The sequence below is a fragment of the Xiphophorus hellerii genome, chromosome 10 (assembly GCF_003331165.1).
Source record: "Xiphophorus hellerii strain 12219 chromosome 10, Xiphophorus_hellerii-4.1, whole genome shotgun sequence".
Lineage (NCBI taxonomy): Eukaryota > Metazoa > Chordata > Actinopteri > Cyprinodontiformes > Poeciliidae > Xiphophorus > Xiphophorus hellerii.
Genome location: NC_045681.1, coordinates 6,644,839 through 6,668,360, shown reverse-complemented (window position 1 = coordinate 6,668,360; position 23,522 = coordinate 6,644,839). Strand labels below are relative to the sequence as shown.

The 23,522-nt window shown below is 36.9% G+C and overlaps 2 protein-coding genes and 1 pseudogene across 2 annotated transcripts; 2 read left to right on the top strand and 1 right to left on the bottom strand.

Moving 5' to 3' along the window:
- The first annotated feature begins 472 nt into the window (after positions 1 to 472).
- Positions 473 to 7,209, top strand: LOC116727267 (7-methylguanosine phosphate-specific 5'-nucleotidase-like; annotated as a pseudogene).
- Positions 7,062 to 14,537, bottom strand: fkbp10b (FKBP prolyl isomerase 10b). Its single transcript, XM_032573576.1, has 10 exons — positions 14,152 to 14,537; positions 13,840 to 13,985; positions 12,419 to 12,608; positions 12,058 to 12,203; positions 10,535 to 10,724; positions 10,292 to 10,437; positions 9,059 to 9,248; positions 8,836 to 8,978; positions 7,745 to 7,908; positions 7,062 to 7,472 (listed from the first exon to the last, which is right to left on the bottom strand). Exons 1-10 carry the CDS (start codon positions 14,346 to 14,348, stop codon positions 7,278 to 7,280), a joined length of 1,707 nt encoding a protein of 568 aa, XP_032429467.1. The 5' UTR covers positions 14,349 to 14,537; the 3' UTR covers positions 7,062 to 7,277.
- On the top strand, positions 14,414 to 23,403 carry LOC116726734 (endoplasmic reticulum protein SC65-like). The gene is made up of 9 exons (XM_032573587.1): positions 14,414 to 14,524; positions 16,295 to 16,385; positions 16,465 to 17,034; positions 17,931 to 18,080; positions 18,690 to 18,861; positions 19,852 to 19,980; positions 20,065 to 20,210; positions 21,712 to 21,795; positions 21,900 to 23,403. Exons 3-9 carry the CDS (start codon positions 16,558 to 16,560, stop codon positions 22,044 to 22,046), a joined length of 1,305 nt encoding a protein of 434 aa, XP_032429478.1. The 5' UTR covers positions 14,414 to 14,524; positions 16,295 to 16,385; positions 16,465 to 16,557; the 3' UTR covers positions 22,047 to 23,403.
- The last annotated feature ends 119 nt before the right edge of the window (positions 23,404 to 23,522 follow it).

The following is a 23,522-nucleotide window of genomic DNA, read 5'->3' as shown; positions in this document are numbered from 1 at the left end:
TTTTTTTTACTTTCTACTAAACTTAATTTTGTGAAACTGAATTTAATCAGCAATCGGTAAAATATTTTGTCGATAAATGCAGTTCGGGAATGAAGTCCTACTGGAGTAGTTTGTTTAAAGCGTTTTATGAGAAATTTTTACTACGTCCTACCTCCTTAAAATTGGGTAATCACATTTCTAAACCAAAACAAGAATAAATTATATTAAAAATATGAGACTGGCAACTAATAATATACCCTTGAAATTACTTCATAAAACCGTAACAGTTGCCGCCCATTTCGCACTACTATTTCTGTAGTTCTGAAATCAAAAGACTTTAAAGCTACTAGACTGTGGAAATCAAACTTTTGATTAACTGGCATAAATGAAAGCTATCACTGACTACATTTATTATCAACGTCTTTTTCTTCTTCTTTTTGAGAAGAAATGTTTCCCTCGGAACTATATATCGTGGGACTGGGTAAGGGAGGGACTTTTGTTGGTGTAACACAATGATGGAATCAAGAAGAAAAAGAACGGTGTTAAAATGTATTTATTTATCATGTTTAGTTCGACGTTTGCCCTTAACGCCATGTTGAGACATTTAACGGTTGCTTGGAAGAACGGTTAGCACGCGATTGACACGTCACTTCCGTTTGAAAATGGTAAGTAACGTAACGGTCAGCTGTTAGCATCTCTGCTACCTTAGTAGCGCACGGAAGTTAAAGTATATGGGTTTTTTTTTTTTTTGACTTTTAAAATATCAAAATGCAACGCGTTATTTTACTTTAAAATATTATATATTTTTGTTGCAAATAAAATAAATTACTTTTTTTTTGTTTCTTTTTTTTCCAGCAAAAACTATAAATTTCCCCGCTGGGAACCCTAGCAATTTGGAGATAACCAGTGTAAATAAAGTTTTTTAAAATTATTCTTTTTTACTAAATGAGTCATGCATACAACAGACAGTTACATTTTAACCAGTTCACCCTTTTCTAATTGTATTTCTTTTGGATTTTGAGTAAAGCAGGACAATGCTTGGGTTAGCAGATAGCAGATAAGCTCAAGAATATTGTTATTCACTATCACTTGTCACTAGTCTATCCAATTCAAGTAACTTGTCTGAAAAAAGAACAAGCATGTAGTCATATACAATAAATTATTTATTATATTTTGTCTGCTTGATGACACCATTTTAAAATATTTTATCAGATTTTATGATTAGTTAATCTGTACTTGAGTATGCTTTTTTATCATACTTCTTTACTCAAGAATTTTTATTTTTACTTTTTTGGAAAGCTACTTTTTGCTTTTACTTATGTTGGAGCCTATTAAGTATTTGACAGGTTAACTATTTGCTTAATGGTACATGTTATTATTTACCCAAATTGATTCTAATGACTACAGACTGTAGAATAACTATTATGTATTATTATTAATTTATTTTATGATATTTTTTAAGACATTTCAGGATTTCTCTGATTCACATTTGAAATTTTTTTTCAGTATTATATCTTGTTTAGGCAACATGCTGTCTGCCTTGCAGACAGTTTACATCATTATTATTTAATTTGTTAATAAACAACATAGTATTTTCACACAATGATTATAAATATTAGCAATACACCAATTATCAACAAATTCAGGAGCTAACAACTGAGCATCCAACTACTTCACATTTAGATAAATTTTATGCTACTGGTCTGAAATAAATGAACATTTAGAAAAGTTTGAAAAGAGAAAAACCTGTCAGATCAGAACGATGACTGTATTTATCCCTCTTATTTTCATGCAGGTATTTCATATTCCCTGGATCTACACACCAGTGCGGACCATCTTGGCAATCTGGCACCAGCTGACTAAAACTGAGGTGAGGAATTTAGTGCCATTTTATAATAGAAAAAGATCAACATGGATTGTAAGATTGTTTTCAGAAACCAGAGCTGACTAGAGTTTTAGTGATGATGAGAGCGCAGCAGAGTGGAGGACACCATGTTCGCCATGCAGAAAGCTGAAGCAGGCAGCCTGCAGGTGGCGCTCTTTAATTATAAAGAAATATGTGCTGACTTTTAATAGTTTCTGTTTAGTAATTATTCCTCAGTGAAATGTGTCTTAACTCTGTTTGCTTTACTTGAACAACTGGAAAGAAACTCTTAAAATCTCAATTTAATTATCTCTAATTGAAAAGTTGCAAATGAAAATTCTGCCTTCATGTCTTTCACTACGTTCACGCTGCAGCCTGAAGTGACCCAATTCCGATTTTTTTATTTTATTTTTTATGCTGTGTCCGTTCACATTTCCAAATATACGCGGCTTGGATGTGATCTCCAGTGTGAACTATAAACCTGAAAGTGTCCCGCATGCGCAGTAGAGGGCGCAATAACGTCAGTGTTCTCAGTGCCAACCACCATAGAAAGAAGAAGAGGATCGGTGTTTGGATGCTAACGGTGTAGCATAGCTTACGCATTTAAAGTCGTTGTGCGACCGGAGCCAGTATATTAACAACTTAATCCTCATTATAGTCTGCCGTGGTTGTTGTTTTTCTACCCGCTTGCGCGTATCAGGACGCAGAATAATGACGTTTGTCCTACCTGGCCGTTCGGTCACATTCAAATAGGATACGTATCGAATAGCCAAGTGAACTGGGTCACATTCGAAACAATCCGACTTGTGTTGTTCAGACTGTCATGAAAAGATCAGATGCATTACGTCAAAAAATCGGGATCAGGTTGCAGTGTGAACGCATTAAGTTTTTGTTTCTTAATTGAGTTATCCTGAATTTACACGTTTGCTGTGCGCTACAATCTATTTTATGTCACTATTGCTTTCACAGACTTTGATATGACGCTCACCAAATTTGCACACAAGGGGAAAAGAGTTCCCACCACCCACATTAAGAACAATGTCTATATCTCTATGGTGGCATATTATTTTTAGAATATTGTTTGCATGTGTCAAGACTTTTGTCATTCTTCTGATTTAACTTTATTCTAATCATCAGAACCTTGATGAAATGAGCATTTACGTAAAAAACTGTAGTACAAATGACAAGTTAGAGAAGGCAAAACTTTTCAGTCTTAATACTCTACAAAGTTATGTTGACTTTATTTGCTTATTTTTCTTTTAACACTGAAAATACATCTTCTCACTAATAATCATGCATCCATCCTTTTTCTAACCATTTCCTTCTATTTTGTAGACATCCTCAATAACAGGTTGTTGTTAGATGATGACTCCACAGTGAAGGTAATTTTACCAAAGTTGCAAAATGTAAGGCTAACTGGTTGTAACAATGCTGCAAATATGTGTGTTTATTTTCAAAATATCATTTTTTTTGTTACTATATTTATATTTAAATGTACGTACATCAAGTACAAAATACAGTGAAGTCAAAATGTGTTGTTTTTGTGCACAACTAATTCTGATTTTTATCATTTAAAAGTTAAGACCAATGTACCACATGGTGTTTTGTTAGTGTTTAATTTCATGTTTATGATTTGTTGTTTTGCTGCAGATTAAGGAGCTTTTTAACACATATTATCCCATCGAAATCGATGCGAGCCTCAGTCCTGAGGAAAAACTGCCTTATACGGTGGAATGGTAAGAAAGAATGTTACATGAAAACATTAGTGTTTTAGCATGGACTGCGCTTTATATGAAACTTCAGAACAATACAAACACATCACAATAAATTTTAATAATGTTAAAAAGTTTTTTTTATTCCAATAAATCTGTTCAACAAGTGAGATGTGTATTTTTTATATTGGGTTGTTACACAGTTATATATTTTCAATATTTTAGTTCTGTTGATTATGATCAACAATTAAAGAAAAAACTAAATTATATATTCCAAAAAATTAGCGTAAAGAATAAGATGGATAAAAGTACAATTTTAATGCAACAATCTTATATTATGACAATATTATCACCTACTATTTGATCATTCTGCACCAGTACAGCACACCTAGCTGCACCAATAGCCTCAAAAGATTGGTAGCAACATGTAAAAACAACTTTAATTTGTACGGTCAGTGTAAAACAGAAACTGACAGATACAATATGTTGACTAGCTTTTGATATGTCAAACATATAAAAAATAAACTTTTAAATGGTTCAGAAAGTGCAATAAGTAATTATAAATATAATGTAAAATAGATAATAAATTATGGCTCAGAACGAAAAAGCATAAAATTAAAGATCGGACATATTGTCACAGATATCCAATCTAGAATTGTTTTTCAATATCAGGACCGATACAGATATTGGTATTGGATCGGTGCATCTCTGCTATTGAGTACATATACTGTACATATACAGCATTACCTTTTCAGTAGGAAATGAAAGTTTTCAATCGGACTACTGAAATATTTAACTTTCCTATTAAATTCTTAATTTTTTTAGATGTTTCTATGTTCTGAAAACTAATGTGAATCCTATATTTTAAGAAAATAACTATAATAAAATTTAATAATTATATTTTTGCCATGTATCTGACAGGTAAATATTTTTCTCTAAACAAAGATGAGGAAGCTTGAACTTCACCTTTTTTTCTGCAGGTGGACTAAAGTCCATTAACTGCTGATTCAGCAGAGGATCAGAAAAGACGAGCTGGCCCGCGCAGTCAGGGAGTCCAACGCCGTGCTCAGGTATTCAGCTCACAGTTACTTTAATAAAATATAGTTTTAATTTCAGATGTTATAAATTGAGTTTTTCTATGCTGTTTTGATTTTATTTTCCTGTGTGTGTGTGTGTGTGTTATCCAGGCTTGTGGATTTGTGGTGGAAAGGAAAACAAGCAATGGGAAATAGTTTGTGATCCAGAATTTTATTTTATTTTTTCAGATAAACATTTTTCTAAAATCAATTTCTCAAAAAACGTTTTGTGTAATTTTAATTCAGCTACATCAAACCTTAAGATTTAATGTTTTAGCAACAGAAACTAATTGATTTTGTTTAAAATAGGAAAACAATAATTTTACTTCTGCTAAATTAATATGGCAAATTTTTATACAGTGTAACTATACCACAACATTTATATTTATTTACTGCTATTTTGAGTTTGGTGCTAAACTTAGTGGTTTAAAGCACATTTCTAAAAAAAAAAGATGCATACTGTCCGTCTTTGTCAGTCCTGTCTTGACAACTATAGTAAAACAGCGTTAAAATAGTTTCTATTTTCTATAAAGTAGATTGTACTTTCTAAGTTTGTTCTAGATTTGTAAACTAACAGAAGTTTCTAAAAGTAACAAAAGTCTAACAGGAAAGAATAAATACTCCACAATTTATATCTAATAGGAGTTTCTCTAGATGAATTAGAAGGAAATAAATGTTGGTTTGTGTGTGTTTTCTCTGTTTTGGATTGAGAGATTGTCCTGAATTTTGTTGGTCCATGTAAAATGTTTTGTCTAGGATTAAGTTTGCTTCTTCTTGCCATACATTTACGTAAACCCAGCTTAAACTGAGTGACACTAACTCAGTGTTGTCTCATCCAACAGGGGGTTCTGCAGGTTTTCAAAGCCGCTAATCCATTCGTAGAACAAACTGGCCGGGCTGGTGCTGTGCCCCACGCCGCCGCCCTCAGAGAGCTGCATGGTCAGCCAACGTCCTGCTGCTGGGAGACTCTCTGGGAGACCTGAGCATGGCTGACGGCGTTTCCACGGCGCAGAACATCCTGACACTGGGCTTCCTCAACGACCAGGTAGCACTTACAGCTTTTATTACACCTGTGCTTTGCCTAAAAGGTAGCTGTTAATCATGAGTTTGCTTCTCGTCAGGTGGAGGAAAGAAAAGAGTCGTTCTTGAACTCGTTTGATATTGTGCTTTTAGGGGCGAGACGATGGATGTTCCTAACGCTATCCTGAGATTTATCGTCTCATCAGAGATAAGTAAGGTGCACCGGAAAAAATGATGCATTCTCACATTTTTACCTCAAATCGGACCTCAGGAGAGATCACCAGCATGTCACTTTATGTTTAATCGACAAATTACGTTCACTGTCCTTTAGACTACCAGACCTGTTTCTGTATGAAAACCAAAATGTTTGATCCTTTTGTTCCTTTTGTTAAAAAAGATCAAAACAAAACGCTTCATAGTTATGGGAGGCTTTTAGTTCACACTGCAGATCTTGAATGTTGAAAAATTACAATTTTGCAATTTCTGTTTCTAATAAGGAACAATTAAAATCACACGTGAATACATTTGTTCACGAATAAGTCATTTAAAAAAAGCATGTTGCGACATCCTCCTTCTACTTCCTGTCATTTTCTTCTTTGTGGTTTGTGTCAGTGGCAAAATCTGGTTGTTGATCATGTTACTCATTTTGCAAAATAAACCAATTTCCATTCGGCCAAAACTTTATATTGGAAAAACAAAACTGGCACGCTTCCAATCAGCAAATTTATTTTGTAAATCTCAGATTACGCAATGAAAATGCAGCTAAAATCGCATTTAAAAATGCTTCAGTTGTTCCCACATTAAAATCATTGATGGCATTAATGCAATGTCATTAATGTCATTAATTGTATGGCAGTGGCTCAAATGTAACTTAAAAACCAGATTTGGGTCACATTTGTCTGCAGTTTGAATGAAGCCCATGATACGTTTCCTGGCAAGTCTGAGACACGATGTTGTAAATCTCTGTGTGCCAAACCTTGGACCTGGAAGTATAATACCCAGTTCTGTTTGTGCGTGTTGGGGACTGTAATAACTGCCTGTCTACATCACTGGATTTCTGAAGCTAAGGTTAAAGTAAAATTACAATCAATGTTGAGTATTTTTTTTAACGCTGTAATGACAGAACAAGCACAGAAACTGTTGTAAACTATTAACCTCTGTGTTTTTTTAATTATAATAATTTAAAACCGGTTCCTCTTGTGCACTGCAATAAGACATGGATATAAGGTTCTAGTTCGCATAAAGGAACACTGACTGCATTGCTATTTTTTAAAGATAAAATATTTTAAAATGAAGAAAAATCAAATATTCAGAAAAAAAACCAGGTGCTACCATCGGCGCTATAGATTCTAACAGAAGATGAATGAATCCAGTGTGTAATGTTAGTAGAAAATGTTAATAAAACAACTGTTTTTACAAACACTTTTTTATTACAACACTCAGGGATAAAAAGGTGCTTGCTGTATTTTCAGAAACCTCAAAATCCTCCACAAGAAATTGTTTCCCAACGTCTTTTCTCAGAGATCAAATACTGTAAATAAACTGACGCTGCATATGAGCTGTGGCTTCTTTTGTTTTGTTTTGTTTTTCATCCCTGAGAGAAAACCAAACATTTTTTTTCCCTCCTCACAACTCCTCGTGCCTCGCCTGCTCCCGTTCCTTGTCCTCGTCGACTTTAAGTTTGAGCTCGCTGGCCGTGATCAGGCCGTCTTTGTTGCGGTCCTGGTTCTGAAACATGTCGGCGACGATCTGCTCCATTGTCATTCCCGGCTTTGTCCGGCCTTTTCCTTCTGCAACCTGGAGCTTGATAAACTCCGTGAACTAAAAGACAAAGAAGCAAAATGATGAAAAGAGTTAAATAACTCTTTTCTGTAGTTAAATAAGTTGTGTTGTTCCTAATATCACCACCAGGTGGAGTCAAACTTTTATAGAACTGTAGAAAATACTTTTTCCTACATCTTCATGCCTGTCTATAGGAAGTTAATTATTCTACCAGAGCAAAATGTAATTAAATATATCACAAATACATCCAGGTGTGGAACAGATTCTAATTTTATCCTTAAAGAAATGAAGAGGAATTGTAGGAAACATACCTCATCCATTGGCACCTCTCCATTCTTGTTCATATCCATGGTTTCAAACAGATCAGCTGGAGTGTCCTCGAGCCACACAAACAAGTAACCGGGCGGGACGCCCCGCTCAAAGCTCACCAGTTCAATGCTGAAGACCAGAACGGCGCTGCTTGGTACACCAGCAGCTGACGGACAACAAGAGACCGACTTTAGATTGTAGAAGCTGTGTGCATACAAACCTCAGGAGAGAGTAATCTTACCGAGAGATGAATATTAATCTATGCAACAATTGTTTTAGTGAAACTCTGAGTTGCACATTTAAGTCTTAGGACATCTAAAAATTTCTTGGTTACTTAAATTAACAATATGCATTCCTTGTAAGGTTATAGATTAACAGTTTCCTTTTCAACTGCTCAAAATTTCACAGATTAATAGAGCAACTGATTGGCCAGTCACAGTGAAAGTTGAAAATCAAGGTATTTCTGTCACCTGCATCTCTCTGCCTGACGAGGTTCAAGCTAAGGCCATGTTCACACTGCAGCCTTTAGTTACCCAATTCCGATTTTTTTTTTTTTTTGCCGTGGCCGTTCACACTTCCAAATATAAGCGACCTGTATGTTTTCTCCGGTGTGAACTGCAAACGACCTAAAAGTGTCCCGCATACGCAGTAGAGGGCGCAATGACGTCACAAATCAGTGATTCGCCATAAAAAAAAAGTCTCGATGTTTGAGGAAGTAAACATGGATGCTAACGGTTTTAGCTTACGATTTTAAAGTTGTTGTCCGACCGGAGCCAGAACATTAACAACTTTATCCTTATTACAGTTCGCCATTGTTGTTGTTTTTCTTCCTGCTTGTGCGTATCAGGACGCAGAATAGTGACGTTTGTCGAGCATCAATGATGTTCAGGTCGGATGAATGCGGCCTGGACAATCGGATACATATCGGCTATCCAAGTGATCTGCATCGCATTCCATAAAATCCGACCTGTGTTGTTCAAACTGTCATGAAAAAATATACAGGTTGAATTATGTAAAAAAAAAAAAAAAAAATGAATTGGGTCACTTCAGGCTGCAGTGTGATCGCAGCCTAAGATGGCTGCTCCAATCTCACCTCCTCTCTCTCCATGTCCGAGGTGAGGCGGCACTGTAATCCTCCTCTTCTCTCCCACACACATGCCCCTCAAGCCTTCATCCAGTCCGTCGATCACCTTGTCCTGGCCCAGAACTGCGTCTTGCATGTTCTCATAGTCGTACCTAGCGAAGATGCGGCCGTCAAATGAAAACAATGCTCAACTTGCTAAAAACGGAGGCTGGAAAATCAGGCGGAAACTTACGAGGAAAAGAGCAGAGTCCCGTCCAGCAGAGTGCAGTTGTAATGGTAGCGGACCAGGTCGTTCAGAGTCGTGGTGTCGTTGCACACTTCCGGTTTGTAGGTTACCTTGAGCTCCACTGTGTCGCTTGGGTTGTGGAAGTCGATGACGTGGACGTCAAAGACCAGGACGGCTGACGGAGGAATCACGTCACCTGAACACACCGCCGAGAAATTATTTCATCCTAACAGAAACACGTAAGTTTAGCCCAAAATACTAGCTTGAATATTGACTTCCGCTCGATTCTAATAACTCTTCACGGTCCGTGAACATTTAGTCTGTTTTTTTTTTTTTGTTGAAAATGACCTGAAAAAACAAAAACACACTAGCTTTTTTGTGCTCAGTCTGGCTGTCACAGCGGTTTTCTCCGGTAGGATTTCAACCGGGATTCAACCGCACCGCATTATAAGGCGCATAGAATAGACGCTACAGTAGAGGCTGGGGTTACGTTATGCATCCATTAGATGGAACTGCGCTAAAGGGAATGTCAACAAAATAGTCAGATAGGTCAGTCAAACTTTATTAATAGATTACAAACCAGCGTTCTGACAACTCCGTTCATTCCCAAAATGAATAAACAGCTGTTTTATTATTTTCCCCGAGGTAAAGTCGGGGAAAATAAAATACGTGGTATTTTCGTGACAGTTTATCTTTTAACAACAGCAAGGTGTAACATGTAGTGGAGGGAAACTTTTCCTCGATTCAATAAACACGTAAAAAACAGTCTGACACTGTTACGGTAAATCAAACGTTAGTGCGATCACAATATATATACACTTCCGCACCATTGATTCGTTCATGTTAAATTCTCTGGCTGCTGCTCTATTCCCGTGTTCTACTGCGTGACTGATCGCCTTGAGCTTAAACTCTGCGTCGTAAGTGTGTCTCTTAATAGGAGCCATTTTGGGCTCTTTACACAAAACCCAGCGTGCACCGCGCGCTTCTTCTTCTACGGGGGAAAATGAAGTCGGCGACTGCTTACTGTAGTTGCGAGACCTGTTGTGGCTCAATATTGGTCCATATATAAGGCGCACTGTCGGCTTTTGAGAAAATTGAAGGTGTTTAGGTGCGCCTTATAGTGCGGAAAATATGGTAGTTAAAAGCCTAATATTTATCCCCAGATATCTATTAATGTTTTTTACATGTTTAATTTTAAGTAAACCAGACTTTCTTCATGCTTTTCCTGCAGTAACTCACCCGCTCCTTGTTCTCCATAAGCAAGGTGAGGAGGAATGATGACCCTCCTCCTCTCCCCCAGGCAGACCCCCAGCAGGCCCTGGTCCATTCCTGGGATCACGTAGCCCATCCCGATGTAGGTGTTATATGTGCTGTTCCTCTGGTAGCTGCAATAAACAGATGAATACGGTAAAAGTTCTGATTTCAACTTCTGACCACAAGAATTCAACAAAATATATAATCCATGTTCAGATGTGGACACACCTGGTGTCAAAGGTCACCCCGTTCAGGAAGGTTCCGTTGTAGTGATACCGAATATAGTCCCCCGCCACGGACCTGCGGGTGCAGGGCTCAGGAGCCTCCTGGTTCTCGATGGTGATGTTATCCTTTGGGTTGTGAATGTCCTCCAACAGGATGTCAAACACCAGCGTCGCCTGAGGGGGAATCATGGTTCCTGTCACACAGATACAACCAATAACATGAGGTATTATAACCCAGACTGCTGTTACACTTCAACCAAAAACACAGCAGATGAGCTCATTTTGGAGGGAAAACCTTTATTTTTTATTCTTTGTAACCTCATTAGGTATGCTGAGTGAAGCATTTTATAGCTGAGAAACGTTCATTATTCGCTTTTTATTTTTATCTAGAAAGAAGCAGTGTTTTAGTACCTAGTTTACTAATTTTAATGTGAAAGAAAAGGGAAGGAATATCACTTTCCGAGAAAACAAAAGGTGCACATATGTGTGGGCTGGTGGCAGAGTTTAAAGTTTTTAAAAATTAATGTTAGGCCTGGAAGGTGTGCAATAACTTTGGTCTTCTGTTGTTGTTTTTAAACTGTTGTTTGAGCTGTTTATTTTGTATTTTATGTATATTTGGGAAGCTGCTACTACACACCACAATAAAGTATATTCTATTCTAATTTAAAAATTGCAAATATTTTCTGTCATCCTACTCTGAGTATTTTTTGTGTGTGAATCTGGTCAGAATTAATGGGAAGATGGAGGTAAAATCTGCAGATGTTCACAGAACCTCTCCATCCAATCTGACTGAGCTGGTTTTATAAAGTATTGACTCAGGGAAGCAGAATGCACATGCACACCACACTTTTCAGATTTTTATGTGCAAAAACAAACTTGAAAACTATGTAATCTTTTCCTTTCCCTTCCAATTTATGCATGACTTTATGATGGTTTATCACATCAAATCTCAGTAAAATCCTTTGACGGTTAATGTTAAAAAATGTGGAAAGTGTAAAGAAATATAAAGCAGTGTGTATTTCTTAGCAGTTTCCTACAAGCTTCATATTAAGAGACTGAAAAAATGAATGAGTGTGAATCAAACAGGAAAGTTCGGAGGAAAATTTGGTAAATAAATCAATATTTCTTCAATTAAATGTAATATTATTACGGAGTATTAGACCCATACTAAGAAAAAATAAAATTATAAGAATAAAGTCATTTTACGATAATAAATTTCTATAAGAATAGTCACAATATCACAAGAAGAAATTAGTACAAGAATAAAGTCAACATAATATAACAATCATATTTAGAGAATAAAGTTGAAATAATACAAGAATTAAGTCATAATATGAGAACAAGGTCATAATATTAGAATAACATCAAAATATTGCAAGAATAGAGTCGTATGGAAGATTTGAAATATTACAAGTATAAAGTCAAGATATGAGAATTAGGTCTTTATTCCTACATCACCCTAATACTCCATCATACAAAGATTAAAATCAGGAAAGCTGTCGTATCGTATGTGCCATGTCTTCCTACCTGATCCCTTTTCTCCGTACGCTTTGAACGGTGGAATCACGATGTGTCTGATCTCCCCCACACACATGCCCAGCAGGCCCTCGTCCATGCCCTTCACCAGCCAGCCCTCGCCCACCAGCGAGTTGTAGGTCTGCTTCCTGTTGTAGCTGCGCGGGGCTCACACAAGCGCAAAGTCAGTCACACACATATGTGGACACAGAAAACACACCAGGACACAGCGCAGACACACACAGGTTGTCGATTTGGCTCAAGCCTGCCAGTAAATTCTGTGTTGTTTCATTTAGACGCCATTTTCAGTTTAATTTCTACAGAGAAGCTGAGGAAATCTCTCCGTTAAAACAACAAAACATCCAGAACTCACCTGGAGTCGAAGGTGGTCCCGTCCAGCAGAGTGCCGTTAAAGTGATAACGCACAAAGTCTGTGCGTATCACGGAGCGTTTGCAGTCTTTGGGCGTGCTGACGGTTCTGGTGACGACCAGGTCGGCCTTGTTCCACAGATCCAGGAGGTGGATGTCGAACACCAGCGTGGCGTCTGGAGGAACCGCATCACCTGGAAGCAAAAGGTCATGAGTTTAATTCAACTGTTTGATTATTACTGTTTTACTTTAAATTCACCCTTTTTGTGCAATAAAAGTTATATCTAATTATACTAGTAGTGGGGTTTCTGCACTTGCAACAAAAACTTATTTCAATCCGATTTTGAAAAACATCAAAACGATTTTCAGTAAAACTCCGGATTAGTAAAAACGGAACAGAGACGATGCACCGTTTGTTGAAATTCAGACATAAAAAAATCATTTTTAAACTTCACGTCACCAAGTAACAAAAAGGAAAAAAAAATTGCCTGTTAACCAGCTTCAGTTTATTTTTTCCGAACATGATAACAGTATAAAATCACACATGAACAAGGAATGCAAAAGAAACAATTTTGTACCACAATAATCTAAACATCCTCGAAAAGGAGTAGGACAAAATAAGAAACTTATGAATTCCTATCCCGTAAACTCATGCAATATTTTTAGATGGACCCTTATTATTAAATTTAAAAAAATTAGAAATACATAGGTTAATTAATTTTCCATTTTACCTCCTATTTACACATGTCGAAATATACAGGGTTCCCGCACAGTGTGTTATAAGCCTGGCGGGCCACCGGGCTTAACTTGCGCCCCCACCAGGCTAAGCTTTGTCTATTTATTTAAGTTTTTTTTTATGTTTGCATGTTTTTTTAAGACTTTATAGTTAATCTTCCAATAACATATAATTATCAAGTGATATTTTCAAATTTCCTGTCAACTTTAAACTTTTTTTTAGGTCAAAAACACAACGGGCTGCTGGATGACGCCCAAACACCGGGCTTAGCAAGTTTTCTCGGGGAAACCTTGATATATACATTCATACCCTCACTCATATTAGTTAGCCTCAATTTACACATCTGTGCTAACTTACTCTCACTCATATTTCTATATCTTGTGAAAATACCTCCTTTTATTTCCTTTTAAATTGCCTTAAATTTTGACTTTGTTTTAGCTCCTCCATAATTTTACACCATGGACCCAAAACATATGGGCAGAAATACAGTAGGATGGCCTAGTCAAAGTTTAGACCTAGATTCTGTTAGAAAATCCTGCAAGATTTGAAATATGTTCAGTCCAATCTGACTGATATTGAACTTTTCTATGCTAGATGCAACTGCAGGAAGTTTTCTACAAAAGATGTAGAAAGCTTTGAATTAGTTTTGTAGCGCTGTCTAAAATATCCTCCAAAAAATTAAAATCTACCTGCCCCGCTGCTCCCGTAAGCCAGGTGTGGCGGGATGGTGATTTTCCTGCGCTCATTCACGCACATCCCCTGCAGGCCTTTATCCACGCCAGCGATGAGCCGACCCTCCCCGATCAGGCCGACTTTGGCTGCTCCTTTCTCATGGCTGCAAGTGAGAAAAATCCCCGCAGGTTGAAGGAGAAAATGTCAGAAGTGGGTCAACGTTTGGAGGATGTTTGTATCTGCAGGGCATGCATGTTAGTGGAAGCTGCGAACTTGTTTTAACCTGCATTTTCTCTCTTTGAAACCGGCAAACATTTTTCTAGTCTCACCTCGAGTCCAGCGTCTTCCCGTCGGTGAACGTGGCGTTGTAATGGTAGCGGACGTAATCTCCAGTTTTCGCCTCCCTTGCGCAGTCTTTGGGGATCTCGTATCTGTCCACGACAACATCTCCCAACACGGGACTGGGATTACACTCCACGGAAAACCACGCAGCCAGAACGGAGAAGGCAACGCAAAGGGGAAGCATTTTTACACAAAGGGGGTCAAATGACTTAAAAGTGACGTAAAAGCAGCAGAAAAATGGACATTAGGCCGAATTTAAAAGAAGCGGAGGCGATCTAAAGGCCTGCGTGCGGGGAGTGCGTTTTTCCACGCACAGGGCTGCGGATGTGGAGCAGAGCTGTAAACGTGGACAGTCTCCAGGTCGCTAAGACTTTTTTTCTCTTTTTTTAAGAGTGGGAGGAATGTAAGAGGGAGTGGGAAGCACTTCAGTTAAAATTTCCACAATAAGAAATAAGAAGTTTCTTCACTGAGTCGCAATAAATCCAACCAAACCTTTTAAAACATCCAGTTTGTGTTGCTAAAAAAGTTGCCAGTTTTTTAAAATATCTTATTTACTTTAAATGTCTTTCCCTGCAACTTGTTGCTTTTTAATACGTTTAACGAAGTTTGATGTTTTCAGAATAAAGTCGATGTGAGATCTTAAAGTTAATCTGATCCTGAATACTTAAAGCAAGGCGTTTATTGTTGATTTTATTTTGAAATCAGAGCGACGCCGCTGCATGCAGCTGCAGAGGTCCGCCTCTCAGCCCTAAAACAACCGGAGACCGGTGACTGAACAGTTTCGGGCAGCTTCCACTTTCTGACCAGTTGAACGGAGTGACGTTTTTAGCTGAAACGGCAAAAGTGTGGAACGCTTTAACTAGGCCAAATGATTCACGTAATGGTTGCTTGTTAGGGAATGAAGCATGAGTGTGGCCCGGGGCGAATAATAATATCAATAATTAAGGACTTTTATGCATTGGGGGCCCCAAGGTGCCACAATTCAATAAATAAGACTGTGCTTCTAATAAATTTTGTAACTGTAAGAAAATACAAATAATTTAATAAATGGACAGTTAATTTATATGTATTAAAGATATGTGGAAATACAAAACTTATTAAAAAAAACCCACATGACTGTGCATTGACTATTTACTTCGGATGAAGTATGTTGGGGCCTGTAACCACTTAGATGTTCAGCACATCCATGCATCATCTTTTTATTGGCGATGCTGCGTCCTGTATGTCGATGTTTACGTCCCGAAATTTCGCGCATGCGCAAAACGCTGGAGGTTATGATCTTTGTCGTGAACAATCCTGTTACATAATTGAGACCTGGAGACATACAGTAGGTATTATTTATTTTGGGCTGTGCGCGCAGAAAAACAACTCAAAACCACTTATTTTTCTGTGTCGGCTACTCTACATGCAGCCTCGTTGCCATGGCAACTGACAACACCACTTTATGCGTCAGGATTTAACACCAAAACAACAAACATTTCCCCCACATAGGACAGAACATTCAGTCCGTTACGGTATCATGGTTCTAGGCTTGATGTTTATTTTGTGATTAGTAAGATAAGCAATCGCTGTGGTAGATTAGCTGCCGCTGCTACTAGCTAAGCTAACACTGCTACTAGCTAAGCTAACACTGCTATTAGCTAAGCTAACACTGCGGCGGTTGATTAGCTAAACTTGCTCTACTTATGATCTGTCAGAATTAGTGTGTAGGTTACGTTTTTTTATTGTTTTTCCCCAAATATTTTTATTAGAATTTAATGATATACAGACATACAAAAACAAAACAACAAAAAAACATGAAAAATAAAACGAAACAGATAAAAATTAACATACAGTGTAATCCTCTCCTCACCCCCCAAAACACACACAACCCCAGGGCTCTCTCTATCTGCACAAAAAGAAAATAAAAAAATTACTTTACATGTCACAGTGTTTGACAAGATGTAGGAAGGGAAACCAAATATCTTTAAAGTCTTCAAGCTTTCCTTTTATTTAAGTCAGTTTTTCCATTGCCAGGTTGTTGCTCAGTAGTTTGATCCATTCATTTATCTTCGGTCTTTCTGTGTTCCTCCACTTCAGAGCAATCAAATCTGCAAAAGGAAAAACTCACAAGCTTCTTTCTCTTTGTAGGCCCTTTAAATCCATCAAGACAAAACCAGTTTGCAAGGATTTGAAACAGACAAGTTCAGAGACTGGTCTTCTCCAGGTGTTCCAGTCAAAGGTAAATCAGAACAGAAATAAACCTGGCTGCTGACCGGTGAGTCTCTGTTTCAGTGACGCTGAGAAATTCCCAATCCCAGAATTCCCTCAAGCCCCTGATCACTTCAGCAGACCACCAAATCACAAACACTGCAGAAGAAGAGAGGAGGGATACACGGGAATGTTTTCTTATCATGGTTGGACTGGGAGCAAAAAGAGGCTTGTATTTAATATTTCTAATACTTTTCTGTGTGAACTTTGTGTTTATTAAGACAGCCGCACAATATGAGAGTTACAGCTTCAGAAGTTTTCCCAAAGAAGAACTCCTTCCTCTCACCGCAGCCTACGGACTGGCGCTGGACAGCTACGCTGCAGGAAACTGGACCGAATCCATCCAGTACTTGGAGCTGAGTTTGCGTTTGCACCGACTTCTCAGGGAAAGTGTGCGGTTCTGCTCGGTCCAGTGTAACCGCAGCAGTCACGAGGAGCCGCTTTCTCCCGCAGTAGCCCCGGATCTAAGCGTCTGCTGGCGCGTCCTGAGGACGGCGTCCTGTCAGAAGAAGTGCAGGGCGCATTTCCCGGTCCTGCAGCTGACGCCTCCCGGCCCCGAGATCCTGGAGGAGTTCAGCAAAAGATCCCCGTACCGATATCTGCACTTTGCTCACGCTAAGGTAGGATGCAGAGTGGGGAAGTAACTAGTTTACTTCAGTAACTTTAAACATACAGAGTATTTCATACGCTGTACTTTTTATTTGTACTTGAGTAATATTTCTGAATGAAGAACAAACATGCTTTAACCAAAAATTCACCACACACAGACACACGTCTGCAGTTTTTGTTACCTTCGTAAGTTTGATAATGAAAGAAATGTACTTTTATTGCATCCCCAGAACCAGAACCAAACACGCAGAAGCAGCATTCAGCTTCTATGCGCCACAAATCTGGAACAAACGTCCTGAAAACTGCAAAACACCCGAAACAGAGTGCCTTTAAATCCAGACAAAAAACCCACCTGTTTAGAGTTGCTTTTGAAACATAATAAATAAAACATCAAAGATCTGATGTGAAATGACAGCAAAATGTAATGTACCAGTTGTTTTAATACTTTGTATTTTTATGATATAAAGCATTTTGAAAAGTCTTGTTGCTGAAATTAAATAACATTTATTTTTGTCAATTTTAGTTACTTATATGAATTATTGTCATTTTCATCCTTAAAACATCATTTTTTCACTTAACTTTAAATTTTGTCCGTCTGATGACGTAATTTTAAATATTAAATGATTGATAATTTGATCAATTATCTCAGTACTTCTTGAGTAAACTTTTTGCCAAATACTTTTTTATTCTTACTTTGGTCATTTCTAGGAAGGTTACTTTCTACTTTTACTTAAATAAAAATATGTTGAAGTCGTGTTTCTCTTACCTGACTATTTTCTTGGACGGTTTCTTCTGGATCTTTTTGCCTCCCGTTAAGGTGCTGCTCTGACTTCTGCTTTAAATTTCCAGCTGATTTATTTTTTTTCGAAGGTTTTTCTGTCTTAATTCTGTTCCCGTCTGCGCCCAGCTGGACGACCTGCAGCGGGCCGTCCCGTGCGCCTACACCTTCCTGCAGAGGAACCCCGGGGACCAGGAGATGCTGCAGCTGATGGAGGAGTACAAGAACGAGTACGACCTCGATGGCTTCCTCGTCGACCACGAACAACGACTTTATGAGGTCGGGCAAAAAGGCCAGACGCAAAATGATGCAAATGTTCTGAGGGGGGGAAAAAATGTGTTTACTTAACCCCATTTGAATTAAAATCACAACTGTTATCTTGAAGGTTTCTCAACTTTGACCCCACTGCACTATATTGTGACTTACTGTAAGAGTACCCCAAAATTTTACTGAAGTAAAAGTAGCACTACTTCAACATATTTTTATTAAAGTAAAAGTAAAAAGTAACTGTTCAAGAAATTAATCAAGAGTAAAAAAGTATTTGGTATAAAAGTCTTCTCAAATACTGGTCAACTGATCAAATTACCAATCATTTAATATTCTAGGCCCTCTTCTTTTCTTGTTGTACCTCCTTCCTCTTGGCTCTATTTTTAGAAAACATAACCCTAACCCTTTTCATTGTTATGCAGATGACACACAGTTATATTTACCACTAAAGAACGCAGACTCCACCTCTCTTTGGTGTCTAAAGTAAGTGTAGGTAAAAGTAAAAGGAACAGTGTAGTAAAAAATATTCCTAAAAGTAATTTTTTTTCAAAAACGTTACTGAAGTAAATGAAACTGTGTAAATGTAACTAGTTACTTCCCACTTTAAAATGTTTTTTTCAGCCATCCTTTGTTAGCGGCGTGAAGCTTGTCGACTTGGGGAAGTACAGCGGCGGTTCTGAACGCCTGGAGGAAGCACTGAGGCTCTACCTGCAGGAGTACGACCTCTGTCAGGCCGAATGTGACGGGATCGGCCATTTTTCTTCACACACAGACTTCTACGCTCTATTAGCCGGTAAATATGCAGTAATTCATTAATTATGAACCCAAGACTCAGGCTTTGATTCTGTAAATCCTAAATTTTTTCTCCATAAACATCAAAAGTTAAAATTCTCAATAGTTTAATTGAGAATTTGTTGAAGATGACAAAAGAAGACCAACGTTTCAAAATTGGGTGTACCACAAGGTTCCGTTTTCGGCCCACTGCCATTCTGCTTATATAGTAATAAATCACCAGAAAGTTGTAAAAGTATTCTATGCCAAATGTTTGCAGGTGATGGAAAAGTTACGAAAATGGCAACAGCGACAATAAACATGATTGTAAAGATTTTAAGAACTTCGACTTTAAGAAAAACATTTGATTTAATTGTTTGTGCAGCACAATTCCTGGAAGAAAAATTGTAAGGTAATTAGAATTCAATTGATTATTTATCATTTCTGATAAAATATAATTAATGTCTACTGAGTAATTTTGAGCTTATAGTATTTTTACAAAAATAAATAAAATGCAATTGAAAAATAATTACAATCTATAAATCAACAGAATATACCAAACTACACAGTAATTTTTTAATGAATACACTGAATAAAGTGAATGGAGCTCCAACCTAAAAAAAAAAAGTTAATTATTACATGCAATCAAATTAAGTATTTATTTTAGTGAAGTAAGTTTAATAAGCTTAGTATATTTACCTGGATAAACTTAATTTGATGACTTGTAACAGATTAAATAATTCTTTAAAACTGCATCACCTGTTTTCTTTTTTCAGTGTAAGATACTAGTATTTATTTTGTAAATATACATTTAGTGTAATCACTTTTCTGACTGAATGCTGCAGCGACACCAAACAGGCAAATGGTGAGAAACTCAAAAAGATTTTCTGTATTTTAGTGCTACCAGTATTTTATGGTTATACCACAAAGTAAAATGAAAGTCATATCAGGAAAACGTCTAAAACATCTCAGCTGCTTTTCATTTAAGTAAGGATTTTATTTTTCTCCGCAGAAGTCTACTTTGACATGTTAAAATGCAGGATAAAGTGCGAGGAAAACCTAAAGCCCAACGTTGGCGGCTACTTTGTGGAGAACTTCGTTCCCACTATTTACCACTACCTCCAGTACGCCTATTACAAACGTAAGTTCAGCTCCAGTCGAGCTTCCAGTACTTTATGTTCTTGTTTCTGTTGCTGCTGATGTAACTGTGTAATTGTCTGGGCAGTGAACGACGGCCGCAGAGCCGTGCCTTGTGCGTACAGCTACTTCCTGTTCCAGCCAGAAGACCCGGTGATGAAGGACAACCTGCTGTACTATGAGGCCTACAGCCCACAGTGGGGCCTGCAGTTCCATCACTTCACACCCAGAACAGTAAGAGGAACTTTATCTGAAGAAAACCAACAAGAGACTTAGGAAGATGAGACTGAGAAAACCTTCAGCTCTGAGTGAAACAGTCCTAGTTTCTCCTGTTTGTTTGGGTTAGCCGTAGCCGTAACAATGGCTCCTCTTCTGGATGTCCACATCATAAAAAAGCATTTAATACAAAAACAGTTGCACACACTTAATATAATATTAAAATTAGGGACACTATATTATTGGCATGGTATCGGTATCAGCCATAAAGTTTTATTAGCTGTAAAATTTAATATCAGACATTCCTTCAAAATAACTCACCAATATAAAAGTTGTTTTTATATGACAAACCAGTGACAATGATGCCTGCAGCACAGCACAACATCGAATTAGCAGTGTTTTCATTGGTTTAGAGAGAGCAGATGTCATGAATAAATGTAACATTAAACATAAATTGAAAGTGTTACATCGTTTTCAGCTTCCTTTTTAGCATTTGGTAACAGGCTAAATTGACCATTTTAATTCCACGGTAGAGTAAGCCATATAGTTTCAGTAAGTAGGTGTAGGGAAAAAATATCGGTATTGGTATCGGTTATCGGCCAAATGAGTTTTAGTATATCGGCATATCGGATGATGACCAAAAATCCAATATTGTGCATCCCTAATTGAAAACATAGCATATTAATAATTGAAAGCTTCAGCATTTGTTATATTTAAAACAAATGAGGGAAGTGAGTTCCATGTTTTCATTCCTCAAATTTTTTTATTTCTTTTGTCCAGCATTCTTGTTGCATAGTTGCAGAGTAAAATAATATTTTGGAGTATGTCTTGTATTAAAATTGTGTAAAAAAAATGGCTAAATAAAAGTTGATTATATAAATTAATGAATATCTTAGAAACTACAATATTTCTGAAAATTTGTAACTTATTTTTAACCAACTTATGTTTGACAAATTGTAGTTTTGTTAAATGTTTTTCTTAAGTATTGAACCACATCATGGAGCAACATCAACATCAATATTCAATCAAATCAAAGCCGTTTTTATCTGCATCCTTCCAAATTACATCAATCATGTCCTGCAGTTTTTTCACAAAAATTTACGCAAAATCAATAGATCCCCGCACTTTTTCATGCTAATGCGTAACTGCGAGTTAATTGCAAGTTTTCCATAAAAATGGTCAAAACATTGGGTAAAATGATGCTAGCTCCCACCTGCAGGTGGCAGTATTTCTTACTTGTACTAAACTGCCGCATCAGCCTGACTTAATGTCAAGTTATTGTCTGCAATTGATGTGGATAATTGCAAAAAGTCACATTCACCGTCATAGAAAAGAGCAAATATAACAACATTTCTTGCAAGTGTTTCGAAATTAGCTCCCGAAAAAATTGTCATTTTGAAATTAGAGCAACTTAATGTTGCAGCCTGACTAAATTGTTTTTTAAAAGTATATGTATATATTTTAAAGCCAGCTATAATGACAGCATATCGTCTCCATTTGTTGTAATTTGTTTCAACAGGAAGCTCTTCGATACCACAACCAGACCGTCGCTCAAAAACAGATGTTGACGTTTCTAATAAAGTACTTGGAGACGAATGATGAGGTGAGATTGACGAAATTTAATCCTTTAAACATTTTTGGTTTATTTAACTTTTTCTCATCATCAGTGATTCAGTCAATAAAGACTGGCTTTGTAATATTTCTAAGGGTTTTAGTGGACCAGAAGAAAATCCACTTTTGTCCTCCGAGTCTCCTGATGCCGAGTTTGAAGGTGTGGGAGATTATGAAGAGTCCATGTTTGCAAAATGGAGGCAGAAGAAAGGAAAAGGAGACGCAGGAGAAGCCGACATCTGAACTCAACCATTTACAGCTTCAGCTCTGCTGTCTTTAGGAATGGTATACTTATATTTATTTAAACTAGTACCATAATAATAATTTTAAGCATAGTTATGCCATGAAGTTTTTTTTTGACCCTCTGTTTAACAAAACAGCAACAATTTTTAAGCAAACTGTTTAAAAAAACTGATCGAATCTGCATTTGCTTTTCACCTTATTTGTTTTAGTTGAAACCTGTTCGATAATGTCACATTAAATGTCCAAAGAGTTTGAAATAATTAATCAGGCTTTTCTTTTAAATCACAAAAAACAAAGTATTTTGCTTTTAATCTTATTTATTTTAACTTTTAATTTTGCTCTGCTCAGCTAAATAATAAAGCACCTTTTCCAGACGTATTTGTTTTAAAAACATTTTCTATAAAGATTAATTTATAAAAATTTGTTTCTACTTTTATTAAGTAACCTAAAATCTTTTCTTTTTTAAAAATTTCTGATAGGGAAGTTGGTAACATTATTCTTTTAGTCTAAAATTATTTAAGGTATTAAGCTCTGTTATGATTATTTTCTAAAATCAATATTTTGTGCAAAAAATTTCACAAAAATATTTATAAGGTAAATTTCTCAGTTGCCTCACTGGCCTTTATGAAAGCCATAAAGCGACAGAAATCTTTAAGGCAGTGGTGTTCAAACGTTTTGCAATGGAGATGAAAACTGTCACTGGATAATTTTTATTGGGACATTTTTTAACGAAAGTAGGAAGATTGGGTTTTACCAGCTCAACAACCTAAAAATGCTAAATTTAAAAGAAGTAAGCAAAGTACGCATATTTTTGTCAAAGGCAATCTGCCAACCATTGCAGATCTAAAATATAATCTAAATCTAAAATATAAGTTAGGAAAAAAAAAACAAATAATGTCCAAAATTTTCAGGATGATAGACCCAAAAAAATATTTTATTTTGCCCAGTTGGAATTAGAGTTGGAAGGAGGTTTGGAATTAACCATAACTATCCTTCCAACCCTAATCCCAATCATCCTTCCAACCCTCCCTCTCTATCTCCAACCCTAGTTAAAACTATCCTTACAACCCTAATCCAACCCTAATCCAATCCCAACCCTCCTTCCAACCCTGTAACTGTAGGCCAAGATGCTAGTCATAGCCTCGTGGCTATTCCTCCATTTATTTCTTTTATTTTATAATCTGTTTTGACCTGAAAGTTTAGCTATATAAGCTTTTTTTCAATCGACTTTTAATAAATTTCTAATATTCTTTGGTTGGAATTTTGGCATTGACTTAAAGTTTTCACTCCTCATTTACAGTTCTTATATTTGCGTTTTGCAGGGTTTTGCTTTATTCTGCCTCTTCACTAAAAATTCTCAGCTTACAGCATTCACATTGCATTTTCACAGCAAATGCAATTTTTCTAGTTCCTTCCCATTTTTAAAGTAGAGAAGTGAGAGACACCATTTGCTCTGCATCTTGCAAACACCAAAAA

Excerpts from the sequence above, each read along its gene's own strand:
- fkbp10b (XM_032573576.1), bottom strand. The coding sequence starts at position 14,348 with ATGCTTCCCCTTTGCGTTGCCTTCTCCGTTCTGGCTGCGTGGTTTTCC. Across the intron at positions 13,986-14,151 it reads GGGAAGACGCTGGACTCGAG|CCATGAGAAAGGAGCAGCCA; the intron begins GTGAGACTAGAA and ends TCTCACTTGCAG. Across the intron at positions 12,609-13,839 it reads TTACGGGAGCAGCGGGGCAG|GTGATGCGGTTCCTCCAGAC; the intron begins GTAGATTTTAAT and ends TTTTGCTTCCAG.
- LOC116726734 (XM_032573587.1), top strand. The coding sequence starts at position 16,558 with ATGGTTGGACTGGGAGCAAAAAGAGGCTTGTATTTAATATTTCTAATA. Across the intron at positions 17,035-17,930 it reads TGCACTTTGCTCACGCTAAG|CTGGACGACCTGCAGCGGGC; the intron begins GTAGGATGCAGA and ends GTCTGCGCCCAG. Across the intron at positions 18,081-18,689 it reads ACGAACAACGACTTTATGAG|CCATCCTTTGTTAGCGGCGT; the intron begins GTCGGGCAAAAA and ends TGTTTTTTTCAG.